This window comes from Papilio machaon, chromosome 15 (assembly GCF_912999745.1).
Source record: "Papilio machaon chromosome 15, ilPapMach1.1, whole genome shotgun sequence".
In the NCBI taxonomy this organism is placed as follows: Eukaryota; Metazoa; Arthropoda; class Insecta; order Lepidoptera; family Papilionidae; genus Papilio; species Papilio machaon.
The window spans coordinates 6,599,092-6,616,344 of record NC_060000.1 but is presented as its reverse complement, the minus strand read 5'-3'; the positions used below and the strand labels follow the sequence as shown (position 1 = coordinate 6,616,344).

The window sequence follows — 17,253 nt, the reverse complement described above, 5'->3', positions numbered from 1 at the left end:
GATGGTGTTGCTAGTTAGAATTGTATGTCTTTTGCGGCAACACTGATATTTTATTGAAAAATCTATAAATTCTTTGTTTTTATTTTTAGTTTTAATTCATTAATTGTTAATTTTTAAATCATTCATTCAATAGTTGTTTATTTTTACAAAAAAAAAAAATAACTACGCCTTAGTGTTGCCGCAAAATAAGATTGTAAAGACATTTGTAATCAATTTAAAAAAACAAAATTTCGAAGCAATAAAAATGTAGTATTTATTGAGAGGTGAAATGCTCAAATGAAGGCACGCGAGGAATTAAATACAACGGGACGTGTATCGACCGGCTCACATCATCTCCTAAACCTAGTAAACTTCCTAGACGTAGATACCAGCTAGTGATGTTACACTTGTGGAATCTAGTGTAGCATGTAACCTTTTATCGATATCGATACATATTAATATGTTAATAATTTTTTTTTACCTATTTTGACTTACATGCTACACTTATTTCTATGATTTATTATTTGACGATATACAAAATGATAGTATTTTTTATATTATTGTTTTGTATTTCGTGATATTTAAATTAATATATTCCATTTCCTATAGTAGGTCCTGTTATCCTCTCTAGATGTACACCAACACTTAGGTAGCCAACGAATTCTATTATAAATTATAAAAAAAAAATTATATATCGTGCACTGAAACAAATTTGAAATCGTGTATATTGTAAACTTATTACTTTATTTAATATTTAAAAAAAATATTGTTAATGGTAGTATGAAGTGACTATGTAAAGTGATTCGGAGCTCAAATGTCCACAGATTATTCTAAATAGCGTGTAGTATCTATTAGTCGTTTTGCACCGATATTATTATGTCTGGTTCACGCGGCGTGGTTTCTATGTACGGTTGGTCCTTCGAGCCGGATGTTGCTTGAGTTATCAGAACGAGTTAAACTCTCTAGTATAACGAGGGGGGGATATGGAATAAAAAAAAAGGTCTTTTTTACTTATTTCAGTGACGTGAAAAATGTTTCAGTTTTTGTGGCTGTTATTTTGTGTGTATGTAAATACACTAAGACATTAAATAAAATGTAATTTTACCTTTTTATTTTGGGTTAATCCCCAAATCTTAAACTTTATTAATATTGTTTTTTTATATAAAAACGGTAGTGACTTATTAATTGTAGGCTCTTCGTGTGTCTTTTAAAAAGCTATTTGCTTTCCATCTTTATATTTTTAATTCGCATTTTTCTTATAAATATTAATTCAGTTTTTAAGGCGTACTTTTTTGCGGGTCGTTCTCAGTCTGCGCGGGATGATTTTTTGTATTTGATTAAGTATTTAATTTTTAGTATTTTGGTACTATTTAGTATTAACACTTTAGTTTAGTAGTTAGTTAACATTCCATCACAAGAAGTTATGACAAAATATACTATCTATAAAGCGTAACTGATCTTTTAATATTATCAAAGTTATTGAATTTTGTGTTGAATGATGTCTTAAAAGGAATTTAACCTTTTAAAAGTTTAATAAAATTGTATTTATTCAATTTTGAAATAAACACTATGTTATGTAGATTTTTCGCTCTAGTAAATGTTATATTTTTTACCAAAAAAAAAAAAACAATCATGTAAAAAGCACTAACTGCATGACAACTAACTTTTTTTTAAGACGGATTTGTTACGCGTTAAGTTTAAAAACTTAGAACAAAATTTATTCTAGTTAAGTTTTATAAGTTCTGATGCATGAAAACACGTGTAAAGCCAAACTATAATTGTACACTTTCTACACTGTAATTGTTTTATTTTGTATAATTAACCGCTGTATGGATGTGTATGAACAATTGTTGCAAGTTGTATGGCTTGATGCGAGATCGCTACTTATTGTCAAATTAGACTGGAGACAATGTAACTATTCTATGCTTAACTGAAAAATAAACAATGATTAATCTATGACGTCTTTTTTTACTCACTGAGTTTCCGCAGACGGAAATACAAATATATATCTTTTTTATCTTTCTTTTCTTTTCAAAGAAAAAGAGAGAGTCAACAATATTTCAAATTACTTTTTCAGAGGAATAAGTATCAAGTGAAATAGAAATATTTTTTATTAACTGTTCCTAAGATGATTTTTCATTCAAATTTCGATGCGATAGATGGCGCTGTTATTTTTTTACCCAAATTCTTTATTAAATACTGAAAATTAAACCCAAATGTGATAATATAAGATTTATTTAATACATAAAACACACAGATTTGCAATTTAACAATACAATTACATATCCTTTTTTTTAACTAAAATCACTAAAATCTTTCAACATACATTTGTGAATTACGTACAAATTGAAATCTGTAAAATAGAGCCACGCTCGAAAATAAATATAGAAAAAAAAACATAATATTAAAGCATCTGATGCAATTTAACGCCAAAATAATTTAAAAAAATCTTAAAGAATACTGAATTTTTTTTAATACTTTCTGAAAATATCTAATTCTAGAAAGGTAAATATAATGGAATGCACATAATATAGAATTCTATATGCATTTATCTTTTTCTATGGTTATTTAATTTAAACAATTTGTAAATATATCCAAATGTAAACACTTCAAAGTATTTCAATGAATTCATGGCTTGAGTTATTAAGATATGTTTTTAAAAATAATATAAATCAGATTTGAATTACACATCGAAATGAAAATTTTGTCTACCCCCCTTTTGATATGGGCTTAATAGTTTTCAAAATAACAAAAAAAAAATACGTAAGCAAAATATTATTTATAAGATTTGATATTCGAAAAAAAATATTTCAAACTTTAAAAAAAACTTCATTAAAACCCAATTTTAGTTGTGTCCAAAACAATTTAGATTTATAATTATAACAAAATTTATATGTATTTAAAATAAAATTATAAATACACAGCCAAAAAATATGCTAAATAACTATGTAATATGTTTTAATACTGAATGAAATGTCTTACAGAATAAGAAAAATATAATACTGTCTATATATAACTCATAGTATATAATATTTATTCAAAAAGAATAATACTATAGAAGTAAAGAGATTCAAAGCTAACATATTGTAACATATATTTGTTGAGATAACATATGAGATTTAAAACACAATAAAAAGAACAAAATTTCACTAAATTACGTAAAATATTTATAAAAGTGCATTATCATTTGCGCTTCAGTAAAACAAAAATAAAAAAAAAACCGTGCAACTTTGTGCTAAATAAAAAGATAAATAAAATTTTCTCCTAAACTAAATACTGATTTAATTAATCTAATAATAGATTTTTTTTCTCTGCTGTTTCATAATATGATGACACATTGATAAGTATAAATGTATGATTGTGTATGAGTTACTGGGCGCCATTTTGTGCATGTTTCTGACGTTTGTTGGGCGGTGCTCCTGCAAACATGGCGCCTGACTGCAACTCAGCGCGCAAGAACGGCACCTGTTAGGGTTAAATTAGAGTTGAAATTACTGAAACTAAGATTTTTTTTATAAAATAGTAATTATATCATTATGAAATAAATACTATATACTATGTATATCTACTATATAATATGTACATCTATCCGATGTTCTGACGGTGAAGGAAAACACATATCTGAAATGAAATTCAAAAGATATGTGCGAAGTCAACCCGCACTGGGCCAATTTAGTTACCCCTAACTTAGGATAGACTCCGAGCCACTCAGTGAGGACTTATAGTGAGCTGATGATGATGAAATAAGCAGGTTATGATTCTAAAGTATTAAGTGACAACTATGACCATACATATAATGAAACAAAGTTAATTGAGAGAGTAAGAGAGACGTTGTTAACACATTTCATTCCGTTGGAAAATTTGTCGGAAATACGAATTTTATATTTTGCCAGCTGACATCATCTCAGCATGAGCTGCATTCATAATGTAACTTATTTTTACAATGGTAGACAAATAACGACTTCTGTTGCACAAATTGATCAGCTCGCCCGCTGCAATACCACAACCACACAGAAGATAAGCGTCAAGTGAAAAAAAAATCCGCGTTTCTGATGTGTGTGTTGCCAGAGGTCTATTTTTAGTCCTGTGGTTAAGTGTATTTGACAGAGGAGGAGATGTTTGTTAGAAAGGGAAAATATTCTTTTTCTGTGCGTCGCCCTCTTCCACCGATTAAATGTAGGCAACGCATCTGCTATTTTAGATGTCTATGGGCAGCGATTGCTTCACTATTTCGGCGAATTCAGGTAACCACTCGCTCGTTTGTCACCTTATGTTTTAAAAAACGAAGAGTGAGTGAATGAATGATTGAGTGAGTGAACGAATGAGTAAGTGAATGATTGAATGATTGAGTGAATGAGCGTGTGTACCTTGTGTTCGAGCTGCATGTGGTGTATGGGGCGCAGGGCGAGGCAGGCGCGCATCATGTTCTCGATGGCGGCGCGCTGCTTGCCGAGTGCGTTGACGACGGGCGCGCCCTCCGCCACCAGCGGCGCCTTCAGCAGATACGACACCAGAGACAACACAGCGTGCAGACTTTGCCACTCTACAAACATGCACAACCAAATTTTTGGTTTAGTAATAACAAGATGATCTAGATTGAAATCTCATATAAAATTCTCGTGTCAACAATTTTCGTTACCATACTCCTCTGAAACGGCTTGACAGATTTTTATGACATATTCAGTAGGTCTGAGAATCGGCTACTATCTACTTTTCGTACTCCTAAGTGATAAAGATTGTTAATTAGGCACAGATGTAAAACATAGTCTGGAAGAAGACCACATATTAAGTTTTTTTTTAATTGCGCGCGGACAGAGTCGCGGACGACAGCTAGTTAACATATAATAATTTCTTGCTCGGTTTCTTCGTTTAGGTGTATTTCGTTTTGAGTTTCAAACTACAATAATAGTTGAAATTCCTATATTTATTTTATGAGTGAGTGAGTGAATGAATGAATGACGTACCTTCCGTGTCGTCCCTGCGCAGCTGCACCCTGGAGAAGAGTTCAGTGAGCAGCGCGAGGTCCAGTATGAGCGGGGTGGCGAGCAGCGAGTCCTCGCAGGTGTTGTGGACAGCCAGCGTGTTGGTGCCGTGCAGCAATATCTCCGACGTGTACTCGTCCATCGCACGCTTCGAGTCACCTAAGATACAAAGATCAAGTTTAACAGTGGTAGACGCCAAGAACCAGAATGAATGGGAAGGGGAAGTGGATTTGACGAAGGGGACGCATTAGAAGGGGGATATGTCTTTTTTCTGTGCAGCTCCTCCTCTATTGGTTAAAGGTAGGCAACGCATCTGCAATTACAGATGTCTATGGGCAATGGTTGCTTGACTATTTTGGCATATTCAGGTGGCTGCTTGTTCGTTTGTCATCTTATGATATAAAAAAGTCAACAAGAACACTTACTAAAATATGTTAACTACTGCTCCTTATGTCTAAACATATTAAATTACTAGAAGACAGATAGATATATAGAAGATAATATAAAGTGATTGTATGAGTGTATAGCTAAGAAATACCACCGTGTCCGAGTCATTCATTCAATTATTCACGATGACTGAGAATGAACGAATGAAATAATGAATGACGCAGCAATCTGAGTGCAACTAACTGAGACATTTTTTAATTTTATCTGACATTTGGAGAATACAAGTTTACAGCATTGGAAACCAGTTATATCCAGTTATCATTATTCCAGTCCAGCTATTGAATCAAACACTGGATTATAATAGAAAAAAATGTAATCCCACACTAAAATACACTCTAAGTTCCAATGTAGGTCCAATATATTCAAGTTGTGATCCAGTCTGGATTCATTGATGTACTATAATACTGAAAATTTAACTTAAGTGTAATCAGTAGTAAGATATTATGTCACTCACCGACATAGGGCACGTATTTGATGACAACGACATGGTCGGGTTTCTCCCCCGGCTTGTACAAGATGTTGTTAGACTCCACCATGTCATCTACTACATTGCTCTTTGTTATCTGAAAAACCAATATAACATTAAAATATGCCACCAAATATATACACAAAACGCAAAATCAATATTCGATCTGAAATCGATCCAAAAATTACTTTAATATTAGTTTATATAAAACGGAGTAGGAAAAAATTTCGTTAGTCTTAAATAGATCGTGTTTATGAACCAAATTTTGAATTGAAATAATAGAGGAATAAAGTTTTATCACCTCTTTAGAGCGGAACTGTTTTGGTGCGGAGAGATTCTTGCCGTCATTGTTACCAAGGTGGTTGTAACTCACGATGGACACTGGCTTCAAACCTGAGAGACAATATTATAACAAATTAATTATAGTCCCACTAATATATTTGGCCTTGTAAAATAGTGCTGTTACTGCGATAACTTCTGTCAGAGAGATTCTCCATAGAAATCTTATTAATATATTAAAGATTCGAAAGTTTAGAATCATGTATGGATGTATTTGGAAGGTATCTCCAGAATGGCTCAACAGATCACGATTAATTGGCAGAGATATAAAATATAATCCGAAATAACACATAGACTACTAATAAAGTTATTTTTTTGATTCCGCGCAGACGAAGTCGCGAGCAACAACTACTAGAAAATAAAGAAAAGGACACAAATATTACAGAACTGTCGTCTGTCGACAGATGACTATATCCTTCCATCTTATAGTGGAATTATTCTAAGGTATTGTATTCCTCACCAGCAGTGACGAGGAAGTCTACGAGCACAGACTTGAGCTTGGTCTGTCCGGACTTGAAGTCATCCCCCGCTACAAAGACGCCGGCTCGCTCCGCGCGCTCCACCACTCCGCTCACCAGAGTGTTCTGAGGCGACCCGTTGATGTAGCAGCACTGCTTAAACATAACAACAAGAATAAAACATTAACCATATAAATTAAGAGAATAAACAGTCGGTTTGAATCAAAATACAGACAAAGTCAAGAGCAAGAACTAGTAATTATGAATCAACTCACGCCCTCGTCGATAGCTGCCATAGCAAAGATGGTGGAGGGCGAGATCTCTGTATCGTTGTTGCGAAGCGCACGCTCTAAATTGTCCGATGTATCGTGCACACCCGCGCGCACTTCACAGAACCTGTGACACAACACAACACTCTTACTGTTCCCACTGTCAATATACTTGTTCGTAAACATATCACGGTTAAACAGAACATAGAAATAGGAAAAGAAAAAAGCAGAGAAAGAAAGAAAAGAACATTAGAGATTACTTATAACAATAACATAAAAATATTTAGGTGATATTTTCATTAAATGTGTGATTATCTAAATATTTTATTAGATATTCTAGAATTTAGTATTTGATTCATTGAGATTTGAACATTATAGTGATGTGTAGTACAAAATATTTGGTGCATTCTTTACGAATTAAAATGCAAAGAATCCAACCGGTCAATGTATTACGCCAAGATTACAGGAAACCTGTTTTATACCAAATATCACGTTTTTTAATTTCCATGGAGTTTATACCTCTGATATATTAAAAAGAAGTAGCGTTTTATGAAATTTTGTTTTTATGGTGTCATATAAAAAATCACAAGATATAAGTCAAAAATTAGTGTCATAAATAGGAAATTTTAAAAATAGGGTATGTGTAAAGTGTAAATACTTATTTTTCTTACCACAGCCTTTTAAGACAGTAGCCTATTTACACAAAAATGTATATGTATTCAAACATTTATCTTAAACTACTCCATATTGTTGTAAATATAGTCATACGTTAGTACTAATGCCATAAGTTTTTGAATTAATAGATTTCGTAAAAAAAAAATTATTACAATCCAAACCCGCTATCGCTTATACACTATAGTAACAATCTTAAGTTCATCGTGACGTCGGACGGTCTCAAGCGAGCCGGCACACGTCACACTATCAACGAAATGATCAAGATCATTGCACCCAGACACCCAGCCATTGATAAACACTCATTCATAATTCCGCAACACCATACAAACTCGAATTAAATCAGGTCACATTAACACATATCGACTTGTCTCTGTCAAATTGTCTTGTTCCAGTTTCCATTGAAATGTATTCATTGAAATAAAACTTCTGATAAAATCAACCAGTGTATTTTAAATTTGTTTAAAGATAAGCCGAGATCTTATCTTACTAATATTATAAATGCGAATGTTTGGATGGATGGATATTTGTTACAAGGTATCTCCAGTACGACTCAATGGATCTCGATGAAATTTGGCATAGATATAAAACATAGTCTGTTTTTCTGTCTGTCATATTTTTTTAATTCCGCGCGGACGAAGTCGCAGGCGATAGGTAGTTGTACATACATTACTTATAGAGATAACAGTTCCATGTAGTGAGAGTCGCGTGACTAGAAGCTTTAGTGATAAAGGGGTGTAATCTTTCAACACCTTGTTGACTCTCACACTTTAAATTATTATGTGTAACATCTCTAATGTTGAGTGCAGAATTAAACATTCTGCCAACGAGATGGCATACTGGCCAATACTACAAAGACCTTTGTTTTTTTTTGTATTAGAAAAAAAAACGGAATGTAGTAATTATTTCAATTTTATGGAATGGTAGTGTAAATAGTAAATGGTAGTGTAAATATGTAAACAGTGTTAGTTAGTTAGTATTTAACATAGGAATAAAAAGAATTTTTGGCTGCCGTGCTGGTGTTTTCAATTTATACATGGTCCTTCGAGCCGGATACTATAGAAAATTAGAAATTCGATGCATTCTGGGTTTATTTCTATCCAAAATTTAATAATTAAATTATTTTTTCTTTGCCTGCACTTGGACCATCTAGCACTTTAAAAAATTTTGCAGCTAACCAGGAACCACCTTAAAATTGCAAAATGAAAATACTGTGACTGACCTCTCAGTGTTGGCTGTCCAGAGCACAATGACACTGTCCAGTTTGTTCCTGTCGCGGCAGTCCTTGATGTCGGCGCGCACCTGCAGGTACTGCTCGTAGCGGGAGCCGCGGATCAGGTTTGTTGCACGGTCCGCCTGAGAGACAAAGCACTCGTTGTTATTACTTTGCTATCAGTCGCAAGCTACAAAAGTGGTTACAGGATAGTGTTTTAGGAAGAAGGTTAACCCCACCGAGTTAAACTAAACATAAGTACAATAGTGGACAGACATCTTGACGGTTCTCACAGAACGAAAAGAACTATAAGAGTTTATTTTCATCGTCTTGACTATAAAATTTGATACAGAGAGTGTTAAGAATTTGGCCTAGTTTTTAGTCCTAGTTTGTCGCAGATACCATCTCTCTATCTCCCTTTTCTTAAAATCTCGGGCCACAGAACACGTATTAAGTTGGTTCGGTTTTTATCGTAACATCAGATTGCATGTTCCCTTGAATTTGTAACATACATCCAACGTCTCCATTGACTAGAAAGCGAACAAAACAAAGAAAAACAATGAGTGTCAGAGACGTTGTAGAAAAGTTTACAAAACATACTAACGCCCAGCATACATAGAGCCCTGGCAACAAACATTTTTCCACGCGGCGCGGTGGCTACGGAAGTGTTTACAAAAACAAAGGTAACCCGATCTAAAAAGCATTGGATTACTGCTAACTCCGCTTAACAAGTAGCCTGACACACATATAATGAAATACGATACCTAACTTCCATAGAAAGTACTGGAAACCGTAAATACGAGGTGTGAGCAATTCTATCCGACTTACCATAGGTTTCTAAGACCTAAATCTCCGTTTAAAACCTATTGTCCTCTCTGTTTTGTCAAAGATAATGACAGGAATGAAGATATGTTTAAATAACAGGCCTTTTTTACTAATTTTTTTTAGTATTTCTAAAAAAAATCATCATAAAAACTGAAGGCATTAAATTATACAAATAATATTTTTATAACAAAAATATGAAATCTGAAAGCCTTAAAAATATTTTCCACACAGATCCTATTTTGTACAACATTAGCTTTGCAAACTGACTACGATCAACCTTTAAATTGACTTCCAGATATCGAGAAATCAACATCAATCATACCAGCTGTCAACATCTAAAATGGACGAAATTCTATTTTTAAACTGTATAACGTGAACGGTAGGATAATAATGTATTCTGGAATATTCCACGCGACGTGTATTGATTGCGAGCGTCCTTACATACAGAAATATATTTATACAGTTCACCGTAACAGAAAATCAATAGTTAGCGCTCATGCAATATGGCGGTCAGGAATAAATAACACTATGAGTAAAGATAATTTGAGGAAATTATGATATTTTGTACCTATAACACATTCATTGATACTTCAATGTTCAAGTAAACTCGCAGGTTGAGTCATTTTCACATATTAAAAAAAACTCGTGGGACAAATTGGTGGCAGTTCACGTGTTAAAAAAATCCTAGAAAGAATTTTTAATGATACTATTAAAATCATATTGTTTTAGAGACATTTATATAACTCTCAAGAGATATGAACTTCAGTACCTTTGGAGTTGGCACGTCGGGAACAAGAATACTCTTGTATGTACATCACGTGTCAAGTAAAGTATAGTACATCGTATCAGACTGACACACATGTCTTAGTTTGCTAGGAATAAAATTTAGCACTAATTTGTAAACCTCTTCATCTTAATGTGTAATTTACACGTGCTCATATGCAAAATTAATCGTGACAAAACATTTATAAGGATATAAACTAGGCAACAGACTAATTTGTTAATCAAATGGAAATCTTAATTTGCCATTAGTTTATTTATATGTTGTCCAACACTTTATATGCATATTTAAATATACATACGTTATTTACATAATAATATTTACATTCAGATGACCTATAGACCAAAGAAACTAATAGCTTAGCTAATTTTATTGGACCACTTCTACTTTTCATTTGGTACAATCATAGAAGTGTGTGAAAACTTCGTGATAACATCCGTTTGTAATTTTTTTTTAAACAGAATAAACAATTAATGGAGAAGAGAAGATACAAGTATAAAAAATTATGCCATCAAAAATTAAAAAATTGCAATCAAATGTCAGCCGCTAGACGAACTTTACACTAGATTAAGACCCTTTTCTAATAAACAATTGGACGCATGAATTGAAATCGTAAATAAGCCACAAAAATAACAATAGCTAACGGGACCAGTGAAAATAGAGTCTAAAGGAGTGGAAACACTTCTGACCTGGTTAGCAGCGATGAAGTCTGGATCATAGATTGCGGGTCTTGGCTTCATTGCCGACATCTCCTTCTTCAGCTTCTGTTGCAGGTCGTAATCGATCACCTTTGCGCGCACCATTGACTCCGCCAGGTTCAACGGACTTATGTCCCAACCGTCAATTACTGATCAAAAAAAAATTGTGTGAAGTGAGAGGATTTCAATACATCTTTAATTACCAAAAAGACGAATGCTTTGCCATACTTTTTGGGATAAATCTGGAGAACGATGTTTATGAAGCATAGAAAGGTATATTACTAGCTTTTGTCAAAATTTAAATTTATAAGACCTTTGTTCATAACAGTACATCTATCTTCTATCTATATATATAAAAGAAAGTCGTGTTAGTTACACTATTTATAACTCAAGAACGGCTGAATCGATTAGACTGAAAATTGGTGGGCAGGTAGCTTAGGACCAGGAAACGGACATAGGATAATTTTTACCCCGTTTTCTATTTTTTATTCCGCGCGGACGGAGTCGCAGGTAAAAGCTATGAATATGAATAAAATATTTGTTAACAAAGAACACATTTCTGCAAATTCTACGAATTACAACGTTAGAAAAAGTTCAAATTTTAAAATTAAAACATAAATGAAGCTGTAGAATTACTATTGAAATCTATTAAGGTTAAAATAAAATTAGTGTTGAAAACACTGAAATGTCATTAGGTCACGGGAACTGACCTATATCTGCCAGCCTCTGACCATGACCCTCACAGTACAAAATCAATAGCATCCTATCCGGCCGTATCATCTGCAAATACCTGAATGACCGACTTTGAAATCATTGCGCTTGTGTAAATAAAAACGAAATGTTAGTCAATGAGTTTGTTTACCACATCTGTTTACTAAAATCGTATTACGTATCTGGTACATGAATTCCTGGTAATTTCTAAACTGAGTAACTTAATTATAAATGTATGTACTGTTACTTTATTTAGACTTATGACCGGTGTGGATTGCGAGTTTTTGGCTTCACTGGCTTTCGACCCTGGATATTAGAAATACTTTATAATTTTAGTTCAGGTATATTTAAGTAGAAATGAACATGAATGTAGAGGGGTACACCGATAGCGGCAGACCTAGGATGGATTGCCTAAAAGGTGATATATGAGAATTGAAATGATGGCATACTCGATGTGGCGATAACACTAAGTGAGGGGGATAAGGAGAGGTAGATTATGAATCGAGTAGGACTTACCTAAGTCGTCGGGATGCACCATAGGCAGAAGTTCAGACATGCCCACGTACACATCATTGCCGCTCTCATCAATACCCAAACGGACTGTTGACGCTTGAGTTATTGAACCGTACCTATTACAATAAAATTTATATTATATTCTTACCTTTAATATCAGAACTCTTTAATGCAGCACTAATGCATGCCGGAAGTCTAATTTTAGTCCGAAAAAAAAAAGAGAATATATTCTCTTTCTGTGGGTTCTTGCGTTGCCTACCTTTAATCGACAGAGGAGGATATATGCTTTTGCTATGCGTCCCCTCCTCTGTCGAGTAGGCAACGCATCTGCAATTGCGGATGTCTGTGGGCAGCGATCGCTTCGCTTTCGAGGCTTATTCAGGTGGTCGTTTGCTTATAATATACAAAAAAAAATTAGGAAAAGTAAGTTGATCGAATCACAAAAGAAATTGTTTTATAAGTCTATATAGTAGCAGATATATACGGACTTTAGACGACAGCTGAGAAGTCTAGAAAATTATATTCCTGGATCATCGCTAAGTCTATAAGTGTTTGCAGTAAATTCGTGCTGCTCACCAATTGGGATCCATTTTCCCATTCTTGGTTTGCCAGGAGAGCTGGTGTCGGTTGGCGAGGACTGCGGCCGTAAAGGTGGAGCCGTTGTTGCCGCCCCAGCCCACGAGCATGATGCCCAGCCGACCAACCTTGCGGGCGGTACGGATACATAGCGAAGTCTGGTATGGTTTTACCTTAACAATAACAGAGAGAAATCATTTCTTAGTCACAGGAAACTTTTAATAAATTATTTTAATGGAATATACTTGTTCCCTATTAATAATAGATCTCGATCCACAAATTATTATCATAGATATTTATATTAACAGTTTTAATCCATATGCTGCTATTAAACGTTGTAATGATAGTTATAATGAATGAAAACCCGAGTAGATCGATCCATTTTGTTTTCACTGTAAAAAAATCTTCGGATTAATCTTAAGTATCTTAGTACTACAAGATAATCCTAGACTTATTAAATATACTAATAGCTGTTTGTTTATATGTATACAAATTTATAACAAGGTACCAAATGGCCTGAAGATGTTAAATGCCAGACAATTTCAACGGGGATTCTATAATTTATTGCTTGGAAGTGGTATCTATATCGTAGAGGAATTTTTGTGTGGTTGACTTATGATAAATCTATGTGCTTCTGCATGGTATATATTTTTGTGAAAATTGTATGGTTTTTGTAAAAAGATGTAATAAATTAATTTGAATTTGAAATTTGAAAAGATCGATTATTGAATACGACCATAAAGCTAAAACAAATATATGCAAGCGACAAGATACACGTGCAGCCGACATTGATATAAATTACAATAAATTAGCTTGGTACAAAGTTACAGTAATTAGAATTCAAAATTTGTTGCCAACTTGCACATACGTGTGCACAACATAATTTATTAAGATTACATTGTTGCATACATCGTTTTAATTTATAAAACTACGAGCTGTCGCCCGCGACTCCATCCGCGCGGAATAAAAAAAAAACGTAATTAGTAGCCTATGTGTTCTTCCAGACTATGTCCTACATCTGTGCCAAATTTCATCGAGATCCGTTAAGCCGTTCTGGAGATACCTTCAAACAAACATCCATCCATCTAAACATTAGCATTTATTAGATTAGTAAATGTTGCAAGACGCTTGCGTTTTCATATTTATGTTAACATTTCGTGATTTTAGCATTTTCATATATTAAAAATGAAGTCAAGTGTCAAAAACAAGGTTCGATTCTCTGCGTACATTATCTCATAGCAATATTATTGTACAGATGTTTCAACAGTGGAAACTCACAGTAATGTTAGTTACTCATGAGAAATACTATAAATATATTTCGCTCAATTAAACTAATGTCTTTCAATAAATCTCGAATTGCAGACGGTACAGTAACGCGACGAGATATAAGACGGTTTATCGATCCAAACGTCTGCTCTCGAATGTTCAGGAAACAAAGACAATATCAAACAAATCTTTGGTATTATTTATATATATAAGACAATTTTTAAAAATACATCTACATATTGCAGATGTCTATGTGTAGCGGTCATTTCGCTATTTTGGCGAAATCAGGTGGCCGCTTGCTTGTTTACCACTTTATGATACAAAAAGAGCATAATTTTTCAGTGAGTTATACATATAATCCAAAATCTCTGTATGACACAATTAAAGCTTCCTTTAACATGTTTCTGGTTGCCGTTTATGAATGTATCATCAACTTGCAGTACTGCAAGTGTTAAACTTCTTTTTTTTCAGCTGCAGTCGAAATGGATAAACAAGAGTCTCTCACATAGAGTTTTCATTCTAACCAGAGTTTATCGCTTATAGAGATTATCTCTTGGGACGGAACAATGACTCTCACATGTAGAGGTTTTTTACACCTTATCCACATGAACATAATCTAAATCAGAGATTCCCAAAGAGGTCGATATTGGACTTAAATCATTCCTAATTCTTACTCTGACTCTCTTCTTCGATTGACCTAAGTCAGAATGAAAAATAATAATAATTGATCTTAAAAGTAGGTAATTTGGCCATGGCGGTGTGAGGTAACAGTTCATTTTGGAAAAGGGGTCATTTTTACAAAATAGTTTGGGGATCCCTGATCTAAGTCATAAATTTTTTGTATCCAAATTGGTGTAGTACACTAAATAAAGTATTTCTTAACACTCAATATTCAATTAATAACTCATGACTGTTGTGTTCTGAATTTAAAAAAGTTACAAATTTTAATGCAACTGCAGGTTTTGACACAGTATTGGCATTTCTTTTGAGACATATTGTTATCTCTCATATTCATGTTGAAAAAACAGAGAGATTGATATGTGTCAAAACAAGTGTCACTACAGTGAAAACCCGCAGTAATAGTGTAACAAGTGATGGTTATATCAAATAATTCAATCTTTAACCATTAATTCAAATCAAAACTGAGAACTGTCTCACAATTATTTTTAAGTTAAAGATGTAGTATGCCTTTTAAATTCTTACGTAATTTATAAGTTGTGAACATGTTGATAAAACATGACAAAAGTATTGTATTCACAAAACTTGCATCAAAATATTATTCTACATAAATGACATATAATATGCACAATTAATAAACATATATTTTAAGTGCGACATGTCTAGATCGCAATGAAATTTAAAAAAAAAAAAATTTAATTGATAGAAAAAATTATTACACAAATTGAGGGTAGGTTAACTCAGAAACCGCATATTACACTTACCAATAACTCATTATCCTTTTTAGTAACTAAAGTTTCTTCATACTCATAATCTGCATAAATATAGTTTTCAGTATATTTCACATTGGGTGAAATAACTTGTATGTTTGAACTTTTTTCCATGTTTCTTTCAGATGCTTTTTCCTTAGGTTGTGCCACAAAAATTCCTTAATTAACCTTTGAGATAACGCATATGCATTCAAAGTGTTTTGATCACAATATACTTCTGTCGTATTATGGATTGAATTAAATTCCGATCCTAGAAACTGCGAGCTACACAGGATAATCAGTACACAAACATGGACCTCAAAACCAAACCCGGCTATTTCAGACTTGACACTTGACTCACTTGAGTAAATTGAATGAATGTGATTTGAAAATTGCGATTGCGAACAAGTGAGTAGTGAAGTGAGTTCTAAATGAATTGAATGATGTTGAGTGAACCTCATGAAGTTCGAACGAATGAATGAAACTAAAATGTTGCCAGCACAAAGGCACATAAATGAATTACACAGATTACTAAACTATATAGTTGAATTTTTAATAATTATCTTCTTTAGATATTTTCAAGTTAAAGACGTTATTCAAATGATTTGTTGTAATTCGTAAAAGGATACTTTTGAAACTTGACTATTATTCTTTTCAGAATTTTATAATATCGTAAAAAAATCATTAGAAATCTTAATTTTCTTATTGTTTTTATCAAAATAGACACAATTAAATTAATTGTAAAGAAAGTTGAGAGAAAAACATACACACATACGTAGTTACAATGCTATATTGAATTTATCAGGCTAACAGCTATTTTATACAAGAACAAGAACATACAAAAAGTTACGAAGGGAGGGGCAGTTTTCTTATTTATATTGAAACTGGTTTTTAAACTTTATTGTACAAATATAATGTACTGTCTTTTATACACACATTAATATTTGTTGCAATAAATTGGATAATAATGGTATATAGTGCAGAATGTATATGGCTTTGTATTTACTTAAAATACTGACGCACGAACTTACATAATATTTCCTTAACTATTCAGCCAATATCAAATTATTTTTACATACATTGAATGGATAATATGAATAAGACCATTCAAAATGATTATGTAGCCTACTGAAGCCTAATGCAGACTATAGAACTGCGCATCTAATTTCTTTATTTTACAATGTTAACAAAATATTGTCTGTTGAACAGACATTCTGAGCCGCAGACGTTTTCATATACATAAAACATGCATTCGATGACAGGTAGGTACTTATAGGTTATTGGATGGAATCTAATAAAAAGAAGACTGAACTGTATCCGACTATTCCCTTGAATGTTTGGATGTGTGTGTTTATTATGATTGCTGTGTGTTGTTAAAAAAAGATCATAGAACACTTTTTACAATAGAACTTCTCGTCTTCATCCGACAATTTATTGTAAAAAGCGACCGAGTTAGGTTTAGTTTAACTTGAAGTAGAACAGTACAAAATTTAATCGATATAAGTTCATTTTATATGAATTAAAAAATCATTACTTTATTAAGTAATGAAAATATAAAAATGTTTAATCTCATCTTAAACAACTACTTATACTAGATGAGAACTTTAACAAATCCCTACTAAACTTTAAGA

The 17,253-nt window shown here is 33.0% G+C and overlaps 1 protein-coding gene across 1 annotated transcript; it reads right to left on the bottom strand.

Moving 5' to 3' along the window:
- Positions 1 to 3,247: 3,247 nt before the first annotated feature.
- LOC106713101 (inositol-3-phosphate synthase) lies at positions 3,248 to 16,022 on the bottom strand. Its single transcript, XM_045681191.1, has 12 exons — positions 15,638 to 16,022; positions 12,930 to 13,102; positions 12,357 to 12,469; positions 11,121 to 11,278; positions 8,835 to 8,968; positions 6,947 to 7,067; positions 6,674 to 6,824; positions 6,176 to 6,267; positions 5,863 to 5,971; positions 4,944 to 5,120; positions 4,347 to 4,522; positions 3,248 to 3,444 (listed from the first exon to the last, which is right to left on the bottom strand). Exons 1-12 carry the CDS (start codon positions 15,755 to 15,757, stop codon positions 3,349 to 3,351), a joined length of 1,620 nt encoding a protein of 539 aa, XP_045537147.1. The 5' UTR covers positions 15,758 to 16,022; the 3' UTR covers positions 3,248 to 3,348.
- Between the last annotated feature and the right edge of the window lie 1,231 nt (positions 16,023 to 17,253).